Here is a 16,050-nt window from a genome sequence, read left to right as displayed (position 1 = left end):
AGTCGTCTTCTGACAGTCCGATGCCAATACATATTGTTCATTCTGTGTGCAGAACTTTAATTGATGTGCTTTTTTGCGTCTTAACCTTTCTCATCAGCCATATATCCCTTGCATCATCATAAAAGTTTATAAAAGGAAAACTTTCTAAATATATTTTTATTCGTGATTTATTGAGTCATGCTGTGGATATACATGCATTATTTAAATTTTAGAGGGATGAAAGAAACTCCCCGACTTTTGATGTAATACTCAAGACTTTTTTTCTTGGTTAGATTTCTTAATTTATATCCGAGAAGAGATCTTCCTACCCGCAGGTTTTAAATCCGTTGATTACCTTTATCATGTCTTTGAGAAAGGGAAACTTGGAACTTTTTGTTACATCAAGTGAAGCTGTAGTAAGATATACTAAAACAGATGATCGAGACATAATTAATATCTATAATTATCAATAAATTACTATCACTTCTCCTAAAAAAATTATTACTACTACTTTCTCTAATTACGTTTTTTTTCAACTAGTTTTATATAATGTCAATTTAATAAAACTGAAAATTATCACCATATCACAACATTATGCATGCGTATACATTAATTATCGTAATTTGTCATAAATAAATTTGTCTAGTTTTGCCTGCTCCTCACACTTTAATTTCTTAAAATAAATAAATAAATTATTATTTTTTTGTATGAGGAATTCAAAAGAGAGAAAGAATTATACATATGGTTTTCAATCCAATTCAGATTGTGGAAGTATCGAAGTGACTTAAGAAGAAGGTAGAAGTTACTTAAGTAGGGTAAAGGAAATGACCCGCCACCATTTTTTTTGTTGCTAATTTGAAAGGTAGCGAGTCACTACACCTAACTTACTTTTTTTCAAGCTACTAGCTATACTCCTATAGCTTAATTACCAATACATTTTTTTAGCAAATTGCAGTAAATTTTGTGTCAGAATATAAATACTAGTACTGGTATACAGTAAAAGAAGAACAATCGTAAAGAGGCTAGCTATTATTTAGACGTAAATTATTGCCTTTGATAAGGATGCAAATATAGATGTGTGTTTATCGTAAGGAGGAAAATTTGTTACAAAAGCGGTTAATTAGTTATGATTATGTCTGGGTTAGTGAAGTGGGGGTTGAAAACTTGAGATTTAAGAAAGCAGGTCTTCACGTATGAATGATGGTCATGCGTGGCTTTTGAGCAATTTGAAGACATGGTGCAAGCATGAAACATAAATTGGTCTAGACATGATGAATAATGCCAAAGACATGCGAGTGTGTATATGTGAATCCAGTACCAGTGCGTAATAAGTATGGGTTGGAAATCCTTTAATTTGCTTGAAAATGGGCGTAGTCAATTCATACTCCATCACATTGGACCTACTACTACCCATTCCATTCCACGTTTGAGTAGTCAAGTTTAGCTCTTCCCCAAAAAATTTCCCTACATTTTGGTTCTATTTGTTTGACTAATGGGCTTCATTGAATGCATTGGTCCTATTTGGTTCCCTTGTCCAAGAATCTTGTTGCATATCCTGCATTCTCAACTTTGTCAGATATTGTGTATTATTTTACAAACAAGGACAAAATAATATTTCATATCCTACTTATTCCGTTGAGCTCATATTTATAAAGCTAGCCACGTTTTGTTCTTAATTTCAAATAACTAAAATTTACCTTTTCGTTATCTATAAAATAAGGAATATTGATTAATATATATGTCTAGTCCAATTAATTGAACATGAGAGATAAATTATTGTAAATTTCATAATGTTTATCTTTGATTTTTATAAATAAAAAGTAAGAATGCTCGTGATACCATTTGGTTTATTTTTTTTATTAAAAATTCAGAACAAAAATGAAAAAGCATATTCACTTACACATTATTTAATGTATAAATTAATAACATACTTTTAAAAAAAATAATTATTTTTAAAATAAATTACTCTATAAAATAAGTATTGAATTTATATATGTTATTTATTTTTTAAAATATAAAATTATAAAATTTGCATCTACCAATGTTAATATCATATAATAGTTTGTTTAATATTGATCAATCTTTAAGATTAAATTTAAGCAATTAAAAGTGAAAAAAATGTTAAAGGAATATTATACCCTTATATTTTATTACAGTAAATATTTTATTTTTTTAATATCTTTTTATTTATTTACACTTCATGTCACTGATGTTAAAATCATCTTTAATTAATCTAAAATTTTAAACACTTTAAATTTATAGTTTTAATATTTTTTGCAGTATTTATTATTTTAGTCAATAAAAAAATTACTTAATTTATTTTTATTCAATTGTAACTGTTTATATTCATAAGATGTTTCTCTCTGATATTTATTCAAATTAAAAACATGACTGTACTTTTTACTTAAAAAATGAAAAACATGCAGTTTAAACTAATCATTACAAATTCTCATCCACAATGCATGCAAATTTAAACAAAACCAAATTGACATAAACACACTGCATTACACCTGAAATGCGAATGAGTTTTGGGTGTATATATAATATATTTTCAACCATATTGTTCATTTCTTCTAAGATTTCAGATAAGAAAATATAAATCAATATATAAAAATTACAAATAAGAAAAGCTATTAAAAGTATTTTGTTTTAGGAATGCATGGATGACAATTATTCCATTGGTATTTATATGATTGAAAAAAGCCATCAAATATGCCCTTCAAGAGTGACATAAATCAACCCTTGCTAGCCCGTTTGGTTTGGACAGCTTAATTTTCACTGTTTAGGGGAAATTGGAAAATAGTAGATTCCCACGCTAGCCATGATTTCATGTTTTCCAAAACCAAACTCATGTTTCATACTATCATATCATGATATGAATTTAAAGATGTTCGGAATAACGAGAGAATACACCTATATATTAATCTGAACTCACTTTTAAAATATCATTCATTCTCAAATACTCTCCAAGTACTCATTTTTTAATGCAAAGACATTAAATTATAGGCATATAATTTATTATTATATTTGATTTTTTATGTAATAAACTAACATTGTATAATAAAAACCGTATCATACAGCTCAGTTTAACCCGGTCTAACCCATTTTTTTTACCAAATCAACCATGAAAAATGGTTATGACATTGAATCAAAGCTAGATTTTATGGTTTAGCAATTAATCATACTAGCCGGTTTGGTCCAGTCCAAACCAAACCATGATATAAAAAAAACCACTTTTTTACGAAAGTTTTCCCCATGATGGGATTCTAATGGATCTTGCAGGTTGCTGCTGAGGAAGCAATTATGCAAACATAACTATGGGAACCAGTGGGCTGTGGGAAGATACCTCCTGCAATCATGGAATACTTTTCCCAATTTCCCTGAACTCGCAGTGAGTAGATATGTTATTTTTATTTGTTATAGTGATGAATTAATGTAGTAACTATCCACTACTTAAAATACTCTAGAAAGCATCTTATACTTGATATTGAAGGAAATAAAAGTGAATAGGTGGAGAAGAAAAGGGACAACACTCTATCTTCCCATAGAAACTTGATTTAATTTCTCGGCTTGTCTTAGCTTGCTTGCAAAAGTACCAGGTGTTGAGAAAGATATATCTTATATCTTTAGTTTTTAGAAAAGAACAATTTTATTTATCTTTTACAAATTTGTTATTTGTTTAAAATCTTTATAATATTATTTAGAATAAAAAAGATATTATCTTATCTAGGATGTTGTCAGCTCCATCACATAATATATCTCTAAACACATACACGCAAAAAAAGCCTCGTCACTAGTATGGTATTTATTGTTAAATATACACTACGATATAATGACTTTAAGCACATACATTAAAACTACACAAATCCTAGAAGCTATAAATTATTAAATGTAAACTACAGTATATGCATACAAAAAGTGCATGAACCTAAATCGTGATCATGAAATGAATAAGTGTATTTATTACTTTCAAATACCAAAATATAATATAGGGACATTTGTTTCACAGAATCTTGTTAAAACAAATGCCTATTGGTCACCAAAAGCCCCAGTCCATTGTTATGATTCCCAAACACTCGAGAGGACGTATGCAACAGCAAACGGCAAATACTGAACCACATAAAACCTAACTGGTAAATACTTAATCAATAGTTCATATGCAACAAATGTACCTGGGGCAGATCACAAGTCAATTACATATATGACTTTCTAAGAAACCAATATTCACTATTGGAAATAAAATCTCGTTTGATATGAGATGTTCAAGTTCAATAGGACCTAATTACATGAAACAAAAAAATAAGAAAACAAATCCATCTATGCACGCAACGCAAGGACATGTCTCTACCATTTTTTAATCAAGGATGATAGTAGGTTATTTCCCCCATAAAGTCCCTAATTGATTCGGTGATATTCAGTTTTAAATTTTATACATTAAGTATTTTCAATCTAATATCCAAAAGGTACTGTCCAGAAATAGCTCCTCAACTTAATCCTCACCCTATCCTATATACAACAATGAGAACTCCAATTCTTAAAAAATTCTTATACAGTTGTAAGCCCGCAAATGGTTATACATTAATGAGACATTCTGTATTGGTTTTGGTGGATGGCCGACCAATAGAAACCCTTCCACGACTATGTTATTAAAGTTAGTTTGAGATTCTAACTGTGGATGCGTGATTACTTTGTAATAGAGTAAAATTCATCTAAAACCTGTAGGCTTTTAGATGAATTTTACTACGAGTGATTACTATGCATACACAAAACAATTATAACAAAACTCCCAAACCAAATTTCGAAAGAAAAGAAATCGGAGGATGAATTTTAATAAAGTACACCATAGGGTTTTAGATGACGTAAAACTAAAAAAACAAAAAAAATGTGGTTGTTTCATGTACTTTTTTTTCTTTAGAAATGACCAATCCAAAGTGTAATTTTACATTCTGAAATGATTACCGATTTCAGCTTTTAGAATGACCAATTCAAAAGGTCAAAAAATAAAAAACATCATGAAAAGGGTGCATGAAACAAGTTGGAGGTGCAGAAAGCAAAACCACAAAGCAAAGAGCCAGATCTGTTACAATGCTACACGTAACTTTAATTCTCCCTCAATGCCAGTCAAAAATAAAACCTCACGCGATTATTTATATTTTCTTTTAATCATCTCCTCCGATTAATGCACATAATAACTAACTAATAACTAATATTAGTCAAAGAAATAGCTATTAACTATTATAAATTATTTCATTATTGATTAAGTTCAACATATCATTTTTTTTATAGAAAACATTACCCCCGCACTCTTGTTTTAGTCTTCTTCTGTTTACCATATTATATTAAAAGTTGACTATTAGTAAAAAGTTACAGATACACCCAATTCTATCAACGTATAGCATACTTATTCTATGTGTGTGTTTTTGCAAGGCTATTTCTAAGCTGATGCCTACCTCAGTTCTGATATTGTGCTTTTAAAAAACAGTCTACTAGGAAATGTGAGATATAAACTTGATGAAGTAATCAGGCCCCAAAATTGTTTACAACAATCAAAACTTCTCTTACAATGACCGAGTTAACATTTTGTCAACTATACCTTGGAAGCAAAGACAACAGTAGCCATGCCACATGATACTGGACCTTCGTTAATCGTTAATAAAATACCAAGTTAACAAACCCAAATCTGGACTGCTAGTAGCAACTGTTGATGCAATCTGAGTATCTTCTGCAGAGTCAAATTAATCATTTACAACAGAATGGTTAGTAATAATATCTCCAATCAGTAATCGGGTTTGAAGAACAAATTTTGGTAGCAAATCAGCATCATTATAGCTATACCAGTTTCAGCATCATTTACCTGTGATTTTATAGCCATTGAAAGAAAAGTAAAATCTACCAGTCAGATCCAGAGTTCACGCTTAGATTACATCACTAGCAGGCTTGCTCCACTGATATTTAGCACAATCACATGGACCTTACTCAGAGACCACATATTCCAGTCCGAGCTGAAGAATGGGGATAATATTTGTTCTGAAAGAACTGTATAGTATTGAATTTTAGTTTATTGATTGGTGGAATACTGGGCAATCCCAAATTTTCTTGAATGCTATTTAAGAAAAAAAGTATTCTAAAAAAAAACTCAGAATTTGAGAAACTTTTTTTCTTAGATGAAATGTTAAAGGAATGCTCGAAATCACATCTACAAAATCTATGTTGTAATAGTGCTGTGAGAATATCAGATACCTTCCCTAATTGAACGAGATCATATTCAGTATGTTGATTCATTCTTTATTTAGACAAAAACTCCTTCTCAACCAGACTGAATGTCAGCTTCAAACGTTCTTGCAGATTTTTTAGGATGTTCTTTGTAATTCTTTTCTGATGTTTCGTACTTTTGAGCCATTCAGTTCCAAACAATACCTGTACTTTACAACTATTTGCCTTTGGGGACAAATCCTCAATTTGATAGTGAAGGTGCAGCTGTAGAACATTGTTAGAAGACACAAAAGTTAATGGTACAGAAGATAAACACTAACAGTAAGATGACGAAAATGGGAAAGCATAAAAAATAAAGATATAAGAAATAGACCATAGAAAGCCTAGGAACAAAGCTAAATTTGGCTTGCTTACATTGAAAAAGTCACCAAGGGGAACTCCATGGAAGTTCATAACCTCTTGCAACAGCCAACCCTTTCCTTCCAAAAGAGATCTTTGCTGAGTGCTTGTTACTTCAACTCTATAACGTGAAATACGCTTCTCAAATTTGTAATATATTGCCCTCTCATATACATCACTGTTCTCAGACACCCAAGGGGTATAAGAATAATTAACACAACCAGATTTTTCCATGAACATACGATCCAACTCACCCCCACTAAATAGCTCCATAAAAAAACTGGCCTAAATTAATTAAAGGATAAAAAGCTATAATCAAACATAAGCATCAGTGAAGTTGAACAAAAAATTGAATAAGGAACCATTAATTTTCAGAGAGGGAGAGAGAGATTACAGGAACTGAAAGAGCACTAGAATGAACCTCAGACATGCTGACATCACCAAGACCAATGAATGACCCACTCTCCTCACTTCTAAGGCTTTTAGTTTCAGAGTCTTCTTCAACTAACTGGACCTTTTGCTCGGGACTCAAGGATCTGGCCTTCCAGAGAGCCATGATAGTCCTATATCGGCACCAGAATAGTTTTAGACTTGTAAAATAGGATATCTTTTACAGTGTAGTTTGTCACCATTAATTTCACAGCTAATTTCTTGAAAGTGTCTTATGACAACTTGGATGACCAAGCCTCCAAAAACAAAAGCATTTTTTTAAGTGGTCAAAATATTTCACACAAAATCTTGTTGGAGAGTAGTGGCAATTGAAAAACAACTACATTAGTTTAGAAAAATGACAAACAAACATGATTGAAGAAAACATTATCAGATACTCATTACAAAGCATTACACAAACAATTATGAAACCAAAGCTTGATAAACATGAAACAAAAAAATTGCAAATTAGCATAGTTTTTCTTCCTCGTCCATTAGTAAGTAACTTGATATTGTATGACTGGGTAATGAAAGAAATGTAAAGTCTGTAAAATACATAAGCACATTAAGCAAATCACTTTCACACTTTATTTTTCTAGTTCCACAAAATTACAATTGGATATCAATTTAGTTAACAACTAATCTATAAAGTAACAAAAAAAAATTGTGTTATTCCAGTACATATAATTTACAACAATATACATAAAAGCTTACAGTTTTCTTTAGAACACCAAGATAGGAATTGATCGAAATAGATGCAATTGTGAATTGTCGATACTGACATCTTTTATCTTCAACATAAATTCACAATCAAAACTGTTGACTTTAGAGGGGGGGCGAAGGAGACAAATATTTATTCAGAATGAGAATGCTTTCTTATTGAAGAGAACATGGCATCCATAAAACTATTTCCTAGGTTAATATTAATTTGGCCCAACTTCCTAACTACTAATTCCCATGAACACTAAATGCATCTTATCGCGTGACACATACTATTACCTAAGTGCAGTAACTCTTATTATTTACAACAGAAACCACCTCACGGATTAAATTCAAAATGATGCTGGTGTTGTAATAGACCTAAAAATTACCAAGGTAAAAAAAAAAAAGGTAAATCAGAGACCAGAAAAATAAAATACACAGAAGTTGTGGAGGTCTTGCAGATATGCAGATAAGCATATAGAAGAACCAAGCCTGTCTAATAACATAAAATTTCCCCAGTCTACCTGTTTGCAACATTGAAAGACACAAAGGACTGGAACCGGAATTTCAGTCTGCCTTCTTCATCTTGAGTTTTTGCACCATGCCTTGCATCCACACCTCTTCCTGGCCAAAGAGTTATGACAATTATCGGACTGCCCATCGATGAAAATGTAGGAGGAATGATTTGGATGTCTTCAATGTCCTCCCAAAGCAAAAAGAATTTTGTCTTGTGTCCAAACAAATTTGCATGAAATCCAATAATTCTTGCTGAAACAAATAGGCGGCCCTACCGAGAACAATTGGCAGCAACTTAATGAGAAAATACAAAAGAAACATGAGCCAGTTAAAATCAAAATAGTACTTGACCATGGCTTTCAAAACCACATAACAGACCAACCACACCTGCAGGGGCATTTTTCTTTTCAAATGACAGGTGAAGTCATTGATGAGAAATTCCTCAGGTGGAAGCCCAAAGAGTTTCTGAAAGGCTGAATTTGTTTGAGGAGACCGCAAATTAATCTACAATTTTGTAAATAGAAAAACAAAAAGAAGACAGAAAAGGGTGATAAAACAGAAGTACAAAAAAAATTAAAAATAAAAACAAATGCCAGACAACATAGATGGATCCTTACCTTCTTCCCCACCTCTTTCTCCATTTTACTTATGTAGTGTTTTACAACATCCCCACCTCTAGTGTTGTTCAAAAAAACTTTCAAGTGCAACTTAGAATGACATGCCAAAGCCAACTTTCCTTCTAGAGAAACCCATATATCAGCAAGATCTGAGATGTTTGTTTTAAGGAAATTGATTTCAACACGTCCCAGAGATGCAGCTTTATCACAGGGTCCATCAAAATCATAAACTTCCACATCCAGCACAGAAGGAGGGTCATCCATTGCATCAAATTCAAAAATTTCTGCAAAGAGAGACAATTTTCTCAAGAATACTTTATCATAGTTGGCCCATTTGTTTAAGCTCATTTTTTTATATATAAAAAAAAACACCTTTTTTAATAAAATAACCAATTTTCTACTTTTCTGATGTGTTTTTCTAGACTGCTTTGTTAAAATAGGCAGTTTTCTGCTTTTTCTGATGAAGCAAATCCTATCTATTTCTTTAAAAAAACATTTTTTTAAAAAGCATTTTTCTTAAAATTGCTATTCTTGAAGTTTAAACAAACTGGTCCACAATAATCCAGATCACATGTAGGGGAAAATTAGACTTGTGTGTTAGATCACTGGAGGTTAAGATTAATGATAAAGTATCGGATTTCAACTATATTCACCATTCCATAAAGGATCAGATTTCTTGAACTTAATTGAGCTGGTTCTTGTTTTCCCATTGCAAGTAAACACCACATATGGATCACAGAATGCACCAGAATCAACAGTAGCTAGATTGCTTCCTTCAATTAAGGCCACAGTTAGCATCCATCCTTCTCCTTGTGCCTTAATTCCATGATCACTACCTAACATCGGAGTACCCCAAAAATGTTATATCAGCAAAGGCATATATAGACACTAAATAAAGTAAACAAGGGCCAAATAATTAAGAAACAAGAGAGAAAAAAGTCATGGCTTCCCCACAAAAAAAGGAACAACAGGTCAGGTGATAAAAAAAAAAAAGCAAAACCAATTAATTCAAATAAAAAGTAACTGAATGAAAATTTCCAGGTCCCCAACCTTAGCATTTGTCAGGCTCATATTGCGCCCTTTATACAAAGAAAAGGATATAAGTTTAACAACAAAAAACAGGAATTACATTCACTCGCATACCCTGTTACTACTTGCAAACATATCTTGTGATAGCAGTTCTTTTAGGAAGCTAATGGTTCCATGAAACGTTTAGGCTATCATTAATCCTGTCATAAACAGTAGATTTAACACAATTCTTTTTCCATGCATATAAGCTGCATCAAGCTTCATTTCCCAATGTTTGTCATATATTTATAGAGTTCAAGACTAATTGTTGTTTTTTACGTCCTGCCGATTTTGGAATAAACCATTTTCTATTATTTTATGAAAAGGGTTATCCAGATAGTTCAGAGCATTTTGTATATACAGGGATGTTTCCCTTAGTCGTATTCTTTTAGTTTCGTATACTAAGTTTTATATTATTTTGTACAGCTGTAAAAGTTTATAAAACAAGCTCTCATTACTTGATAAAATCCAGAGCAGCGTATGAGCAAAACATGAACTCCATTCTTCACCTTTGGGTTTAACTCTTTCTGTTAAGAGAGCTCTTTCTCAATCAGAAGTACAAGGCTCTATCTAATTCAATTTCGTATGTTTCAATTATTTATTTGGACAGAGTGTAAACGTGGCTATTTAACAAGTGATTTATTGCTTCACATCTTTTATTGGAAAGAGTAAAAGTTTCCTAATGCATTTTAGTTCATGGTTTTTTCGAAAGGCATTCCTTGACAGACTCACACACATAGGATATAGAAATCTCTTCTGAGCTAAATAAATATTACTCGTTGCTGCAATTTGATTTGCCTTTTTTTCCTTCTGTTTTTCTTAGGAGGGTCTGTCGTTCCCCAACTTCTTATTTTGTTTATCTATCTTAAGGCATTATTCTTTGACCAATAGAAAAGACAAAAGAATTTTCATTTGCTCTGAGATATACACCCCAGTCAGATGAGTGTTTAAAATAAAGGGAATTCTCAAATTGAAGGATCATTGAAAAAATAAAGGCAACTAAGGGATTACCCTTGCGTGCTCTGGCTCTGGCCTGCATGAAGCGTGAGATTAAACCCAACACCCTTTCACCTTGAAGAACCAAGACAATACACACAACAAATTCACCAATAGAATCTGGTAAGTCAAACCCAACAAACTCAAGCCCTTGAATTGTGCGAGGAGCTGCCAGATAAATATGGACAAGCACGTATGATACCATTAAGAATGTTGTGAAGACTGTGAAGTTAGCTAAATACTGCATTGCCAGCTTCAAGATTGACTGGGGCTCAGGCCGTAATGTTGCCAAAGCTTGTTCCTTACTAGAACCAAGGTCCTTTGAGACAACAGGCTTTACAGTCTGACATAACAAAGTAGCATACTGATCAAAGCTGTCCTTCATACCTTGCCGAGCTCCACTTTCTATCATTCCTTTCATCATGGTGCTCTGTAAAAAATTCATTCGCCAAGATATCACGAGACGTGAACACTGTTCCCCTGATGGCAACTCTGGTCCAGGTGTGATCACATAAAGTACTTCTACTCTAAAGGTGGTGCCATACATAACATCTGGGGTGCTGACACTGCCCAAAACAGCAAAGTTCTTCCCATCAGCTTTTAAATATGTCTGGTCCTCATAGCCTTTGACAGCCTTAATTAATTTAGTGGCAGCCTTGATGTAAGTAAGTGATCTTTTCAAGGTTTCCCCACCATTCTCTAACTTCCAAGGACAAATTTGCAGTTCTGAAGTACCCTGTTCTTCTGATAATGACTTGGGAAAATTAGAATCAGGTGAAAATAGTAATACATTCAAGTCTTCTGGAGCAACAATATATAATTGATCAATAAGCACTCCTCCCGATAAATTGTTAGGAATTTCACTTCCTTGATCAGCAGACTGTATTTTTTTCATAGTTTCTTCGAAAGTCTCATTAGAGGACTGATCTTCCTCAATCTTGATCTCACCAACTACAGCTTTGTTTGTTTCAGATTGGTCCAAGTCAATACTTCTGCTGGGTGACACTGAAGACACATCAGGACCTTTATTAAAAATTTGAGCAATTCGACCAGCAAATGATCTTTGTTGCATACAAGATTTCTCCTCCTTAGAACTGCAAGATGTAGTTTCTTCCCTTACAGGAGAAGACGAGCTTGAAAAGCCAGTGGAAGACATTGAAAGAGAAGTGGTAATTGCATCAGGACATTTTCTTGGAGGTAATAACTGATCACCAATGTCATTTAACTCCTCAGAGGCATTATTTTGGGAAATGAATATACTCAAATGAATCTCACCTGTCCAGAAAAGGAAAGCAATTGTCACAATTTAAGTTCAATGGCATGATCCTCACATGAGTGCAATATTTTCTAAAAGGATTTGATGCAGATGGTCCTTCAAACTGGACGAAATGACATTTATATTTTGTGATCAGTCATCTACATTAGCATGAAAGCAATATCACAACAGCATGCATTTCACATAATAAAATAAACAACCTAACAAACTGAGAGAGGGGGAGGGAGATGTAAAAATAAATAAATAAAAAAAATGCCCAAAACAATTGGATAAGGTTGAGGAGAGTTCAGTTGAGAAGTGCAATATACCACATTGCTTGTTCTTGTACTTCTTGTTTTTGGATTTCAAAGAATACCAAGCAGTGCCAAGGGATTTAATTTCCTCTTCAAAAACAAGTGAGATAGGCACCTTAAGCCTTCCCACGTATTCATAATTAAAGAACTTATCTTCATCCATCACAGAGATAACAAGCGAATCTTTAAGGTCGTCAACCCAAAAAGCAAATTTTTCATCCCACGTTGGATTCAAACTTTTCACCACTTTGGTTTTGAACTTTTGTTTTCCCAACTGTACCCGCACGTACAAATCACTTAGCCCATTGGAATCTGTCGTTGCCAAGTTTTTTGCCTCAATCACACGAACCACGAGCTTCATTTTTTAATTATAACACAATCTTCAGCCAAAAAAAGTCAACTTTTTTCTCAGCACAGCGCAACCCAGAAAGATCTTTCGAAAGGGCAATGCAGTGCATGCAGACAGAGAAGATTATCTATTATCAAACAACAAGAATAATAAAAAAGGAGCAGTTGGATTTGCAAAACCCAGAACCAAATTGATCAAAAGCATGATCAGAGAAAAAATTAATCAAAAAATCTGACAGAAGCATCTACAAATAATATTGATTCTGCCAGAAAAATAAAAAGAAAATTCAATTCATTTTTCTGTTACAAATTCATCGCTGACGGTTTGGAAAAGTGCAGAAAATTTGGGCAATCACCCGTCAGCATGGCAAGGAAAAAAACAAGTGGGAAAAAAGAGGTGAATTTTAAGAGCGGGTGATGAGGGACACAAACCCTAAAAAGATACAAATCAATTGAAGGGTCGGAAATAAAGAAAGAATATTGATATTGATTAATGGGAAATTTGAATATCAAAATTAGAAAAGGAGGGAGAGGCGGAATGGTGGGTTGAAGTTGAAGCATTAATAATAGACACTCTCTCCCTTTCCCTTTCCTGTGTTTTTCTTTCTTTCCCATTTTGCTATTTGACCTTGCATTCATCAAATCTACTATGTTAATGTTATGACATGCTATGCGCCAACGTTTTATTTTTCTATATTTTATTATTAAAGAAATCCTATGAGAGTGGGTCTTGCTTTATTTTACCCAATGCCCATCCTTTTGTTTGGGAACGACACTTACAAATGAATACTTCTTTTTCTGCACAAGCATAAAATATCCGTTACATGTAATAAAATAAGAATTTAACTTGTCTAAAGTTAAATTACTTCCCAATAGTTTCTCCATTTTTACTTTTTTAATTTCCATAATTTATATTTTTATTGTTTTTTAATTTTTATAATTTTAAAAATAGTTTTTTTAGTCTTTGTATTTTAATTTTTTTTTAATTCCTATAGTTTGAAATTGATATTTTTAGTTTCTATCCTTTATATTTTAACTTTATTTAAGTCTTTTGCATCAAAATATGAGTAATATTATCAATTATAATTAACTATAAAAATATTAGCAAATAATTCATAACTAATTTATCATAAGATAATTTGTAATAAAAAAGTAATTGATAATTTATAACTAATTTGTAACTAATATTTTTTATAATAAGAATTAAAAGGTAATTAAAATATAAATTATAGGGACTAAAAATATCACTTTCAAACTATAAGGACTAAAAAAGAATTAAAATATAAACTATAAAATTAAAAAAAACACTTTTAAACTACATGAGAATTAAAATACAGACTATAAGGATTAAAAGAACACTTTTAAATTAGAGGGAGTAAAAGAGAATTAAAATATAAAATATAGGGACTAAAAAAACCACTTTACTGCAAAGATAAGAATCATGAAACCATAAAGATCAAATCAATCATTCAAAAAAAATTAACCAAACTTTACTAAGGATGTGATTGGTTCATTTTCTTTGAGCTTGTGTTTTCTTTAATCTTCTTATTCAAATGTGAGGAAGGAATGCACTACAAGAAAAGATAGGAAGATATTTTTATTTCCTTTTGTTTGGTTTCTTAAAAAATGGAAAGAAAGGAATTAAAAAAATTAATTTTTTTGCTCAAAAGAAAAAAATAATTAATATTATTTTGACTAAATTACAATTTAATGTCCCAATAATTTTTAACATGTAACCTGTTTGTTTATGTTAATAGATCATAACGTGACATTTCAATAGTAACATAATACTTATGTGAACTAATGATATACCAAATAATTTTTAATTTATAAAATAAGTTTAATGTTGATGCATTGTAAAAATTATAGAGATTAGACTAAAATTCAACTTCTTTTCTTTTCCCTTTGCCGCATAAATCATTACATCATTTTACTTATTTGACTTATACCACTATAAACAATAATTTTATCCAATAAAATATATAAAAAATTAATAAATAAATTATACAACTTATTATTTAATATTTTTATACAATCACTTTTGTTTTTCATGTTCATATTTAATATAATTTATTTTAATATTATAATATTTATGATCATTATAAAATTATAATCTTATAGTATTTTCATTATAAATTATAATATTTTAATTTTATTTATAATTATAATATTTATAATATTAATATAATTTAATGCAAAAATTAATGACAGTATAGAATTAATAATTTGAGCAGTGCTCAATAGTTTCACATAAAAGTGATTATAATTATCTGTTTCTAAAAAAACCAACTTTGTTAAAGATTCTATTCATGTAAAGTAAAGCAAAATTGTATTAAAAAATATTTGAAACTATTTTCAAACTTCAATAAAATCATTTTCACTTCATAATCCTTCAACCAATTACTAGTTTCTCAATTAGCTAAATAAATAAAACTTTGTTATAATATGTTTTTTCAATTTTTTATGTAAAAAAAAGTATTTTTTTCCAAATTAAATTTGGAAAAGTGTGATCTGTGTCCTATAATTAATTTTATCAAAAATTTTATTGAACTCTAAAAGATCGAATTTAAAGTTTCTCAAAAGAGCATTCATTTTTTAAATACATAAATAATAATGTCCCAAACAAAGCTTTGAGCTCATATTGGAATCATTAATAGAAAATTGAATAATTTACATCACTTCCTAAGATTTTGCGAGATTGCACAAATTCTTCAAATTCTTCCTGCTTTTCTAACATTTAACAATTTCTTTTATATAGACGAACATGGTATAATGTTTTTAAACAATCAAGAGTATTAGTGTAACGTAAAAAAGGTAACTAATAGAGGAGGTTAATAAAAGATGAAAAAATATGGAGTGTGTGTAATCTCACGAACCTTCAAGAAGTGTGTAAATGTAATTGGTGCTGAATACTCTATACATATATTTCAGGAGGCTAGCTTAAGTTGCTTAACTAAAAAGATTATGCATACATCAAGTTAAATAATACAGAAAATGGTAAAATTGAAGAAAAAAAAGGAAGATATTACAAGAAAGAAAATTAGTAATGAGCAGGCATATATAAAGTAATGATATAAATAAGTATACACCAAATCATACAAAGTTAATCCACAATAGATAACTTAATTCTGTCATGAGGAAACCAGACTAAACTTGACCAATGCAGTCAAAGGCACAGAAAGGTGTGTCTAAGGCATTGAAACTGGGCACTAAA

The 16,050-nt window shown here is 31.1% G+C and overlaps 1 protein-coding gene across 5 annotated transcripts; it reads right to left on the bottom strand.

The window, feature by feature from the left end:
- Nucleotides 1-5,410: 5,410 nt before the first annotated feature.
- LOC114420250 (C2 and GRAM domain-containing protein At1g03370-like) lies at nt 5,411-13,488 on the bottom strand. Of its 5 annotated transcripts, none has more exons than XM_028386159.1 (11): nt 12,504-13,488; nt 10,935-12,194; nt 9,509-9,691; nt 8,856-9,139; nt 8,626-8,742; nt 8,247-8,509; nt 6,986-7,154; nt 6,607-6,876; nt 6,224-6,456; nt 5,834-6,015; nt 5,411-5,701 (listed from the first exon to the last, which is right to left on the bottom strand). In XM_028386159.1, the coding sequence occupies exons 1-9, from the start codon at nt 12,847-12,849 to the stop codon at nt 6,265-6,267; spliced, it is 3,084 nt and encodes a 1,027-aa protein (XP_028241960.1). In that variant the 5' UTR covers nt 12,850-13,488; the 3' UTR covers nt 5,411-5,701; nt 5,834-6,015; nt 6,224-6,264. The 5 variants fall into 5 exon arrangements, with proteins under 5 accessions (XP_028241960.1, XP_028241958.1, XP_028241961.1 ...); XM_028386157.1 differs by having other exon boundaries at nt 6,220-6,456; nt 12,504-13,487; XM_028386160.1 differs by lacking the exon at nt 6,986-7,154 and having other exon boundaries at nt 6,220-6,456; nt 6,607-6,769.
- Nucleotides 13,489-16,050: the final 2,562 nt, after the last annotated feature.

Source organism: Glycine soja, chromosome 7, assembly GCF_004193775.1.
Source record: "Glycine soja cultivar W05 chromosome 7, ASM419377v2, whole genome shotgun sequence".
NCBI lineage: Eukaryota > Viridiplantae > Streptophyta > Magnoliopsida > Fabales > Fabaceae > Glycine > Glycine soja.
Note: the sequence above shows the minus strand (reverse complement) of the source record. Positions and strands in the feature narration are given on the sequence as shown.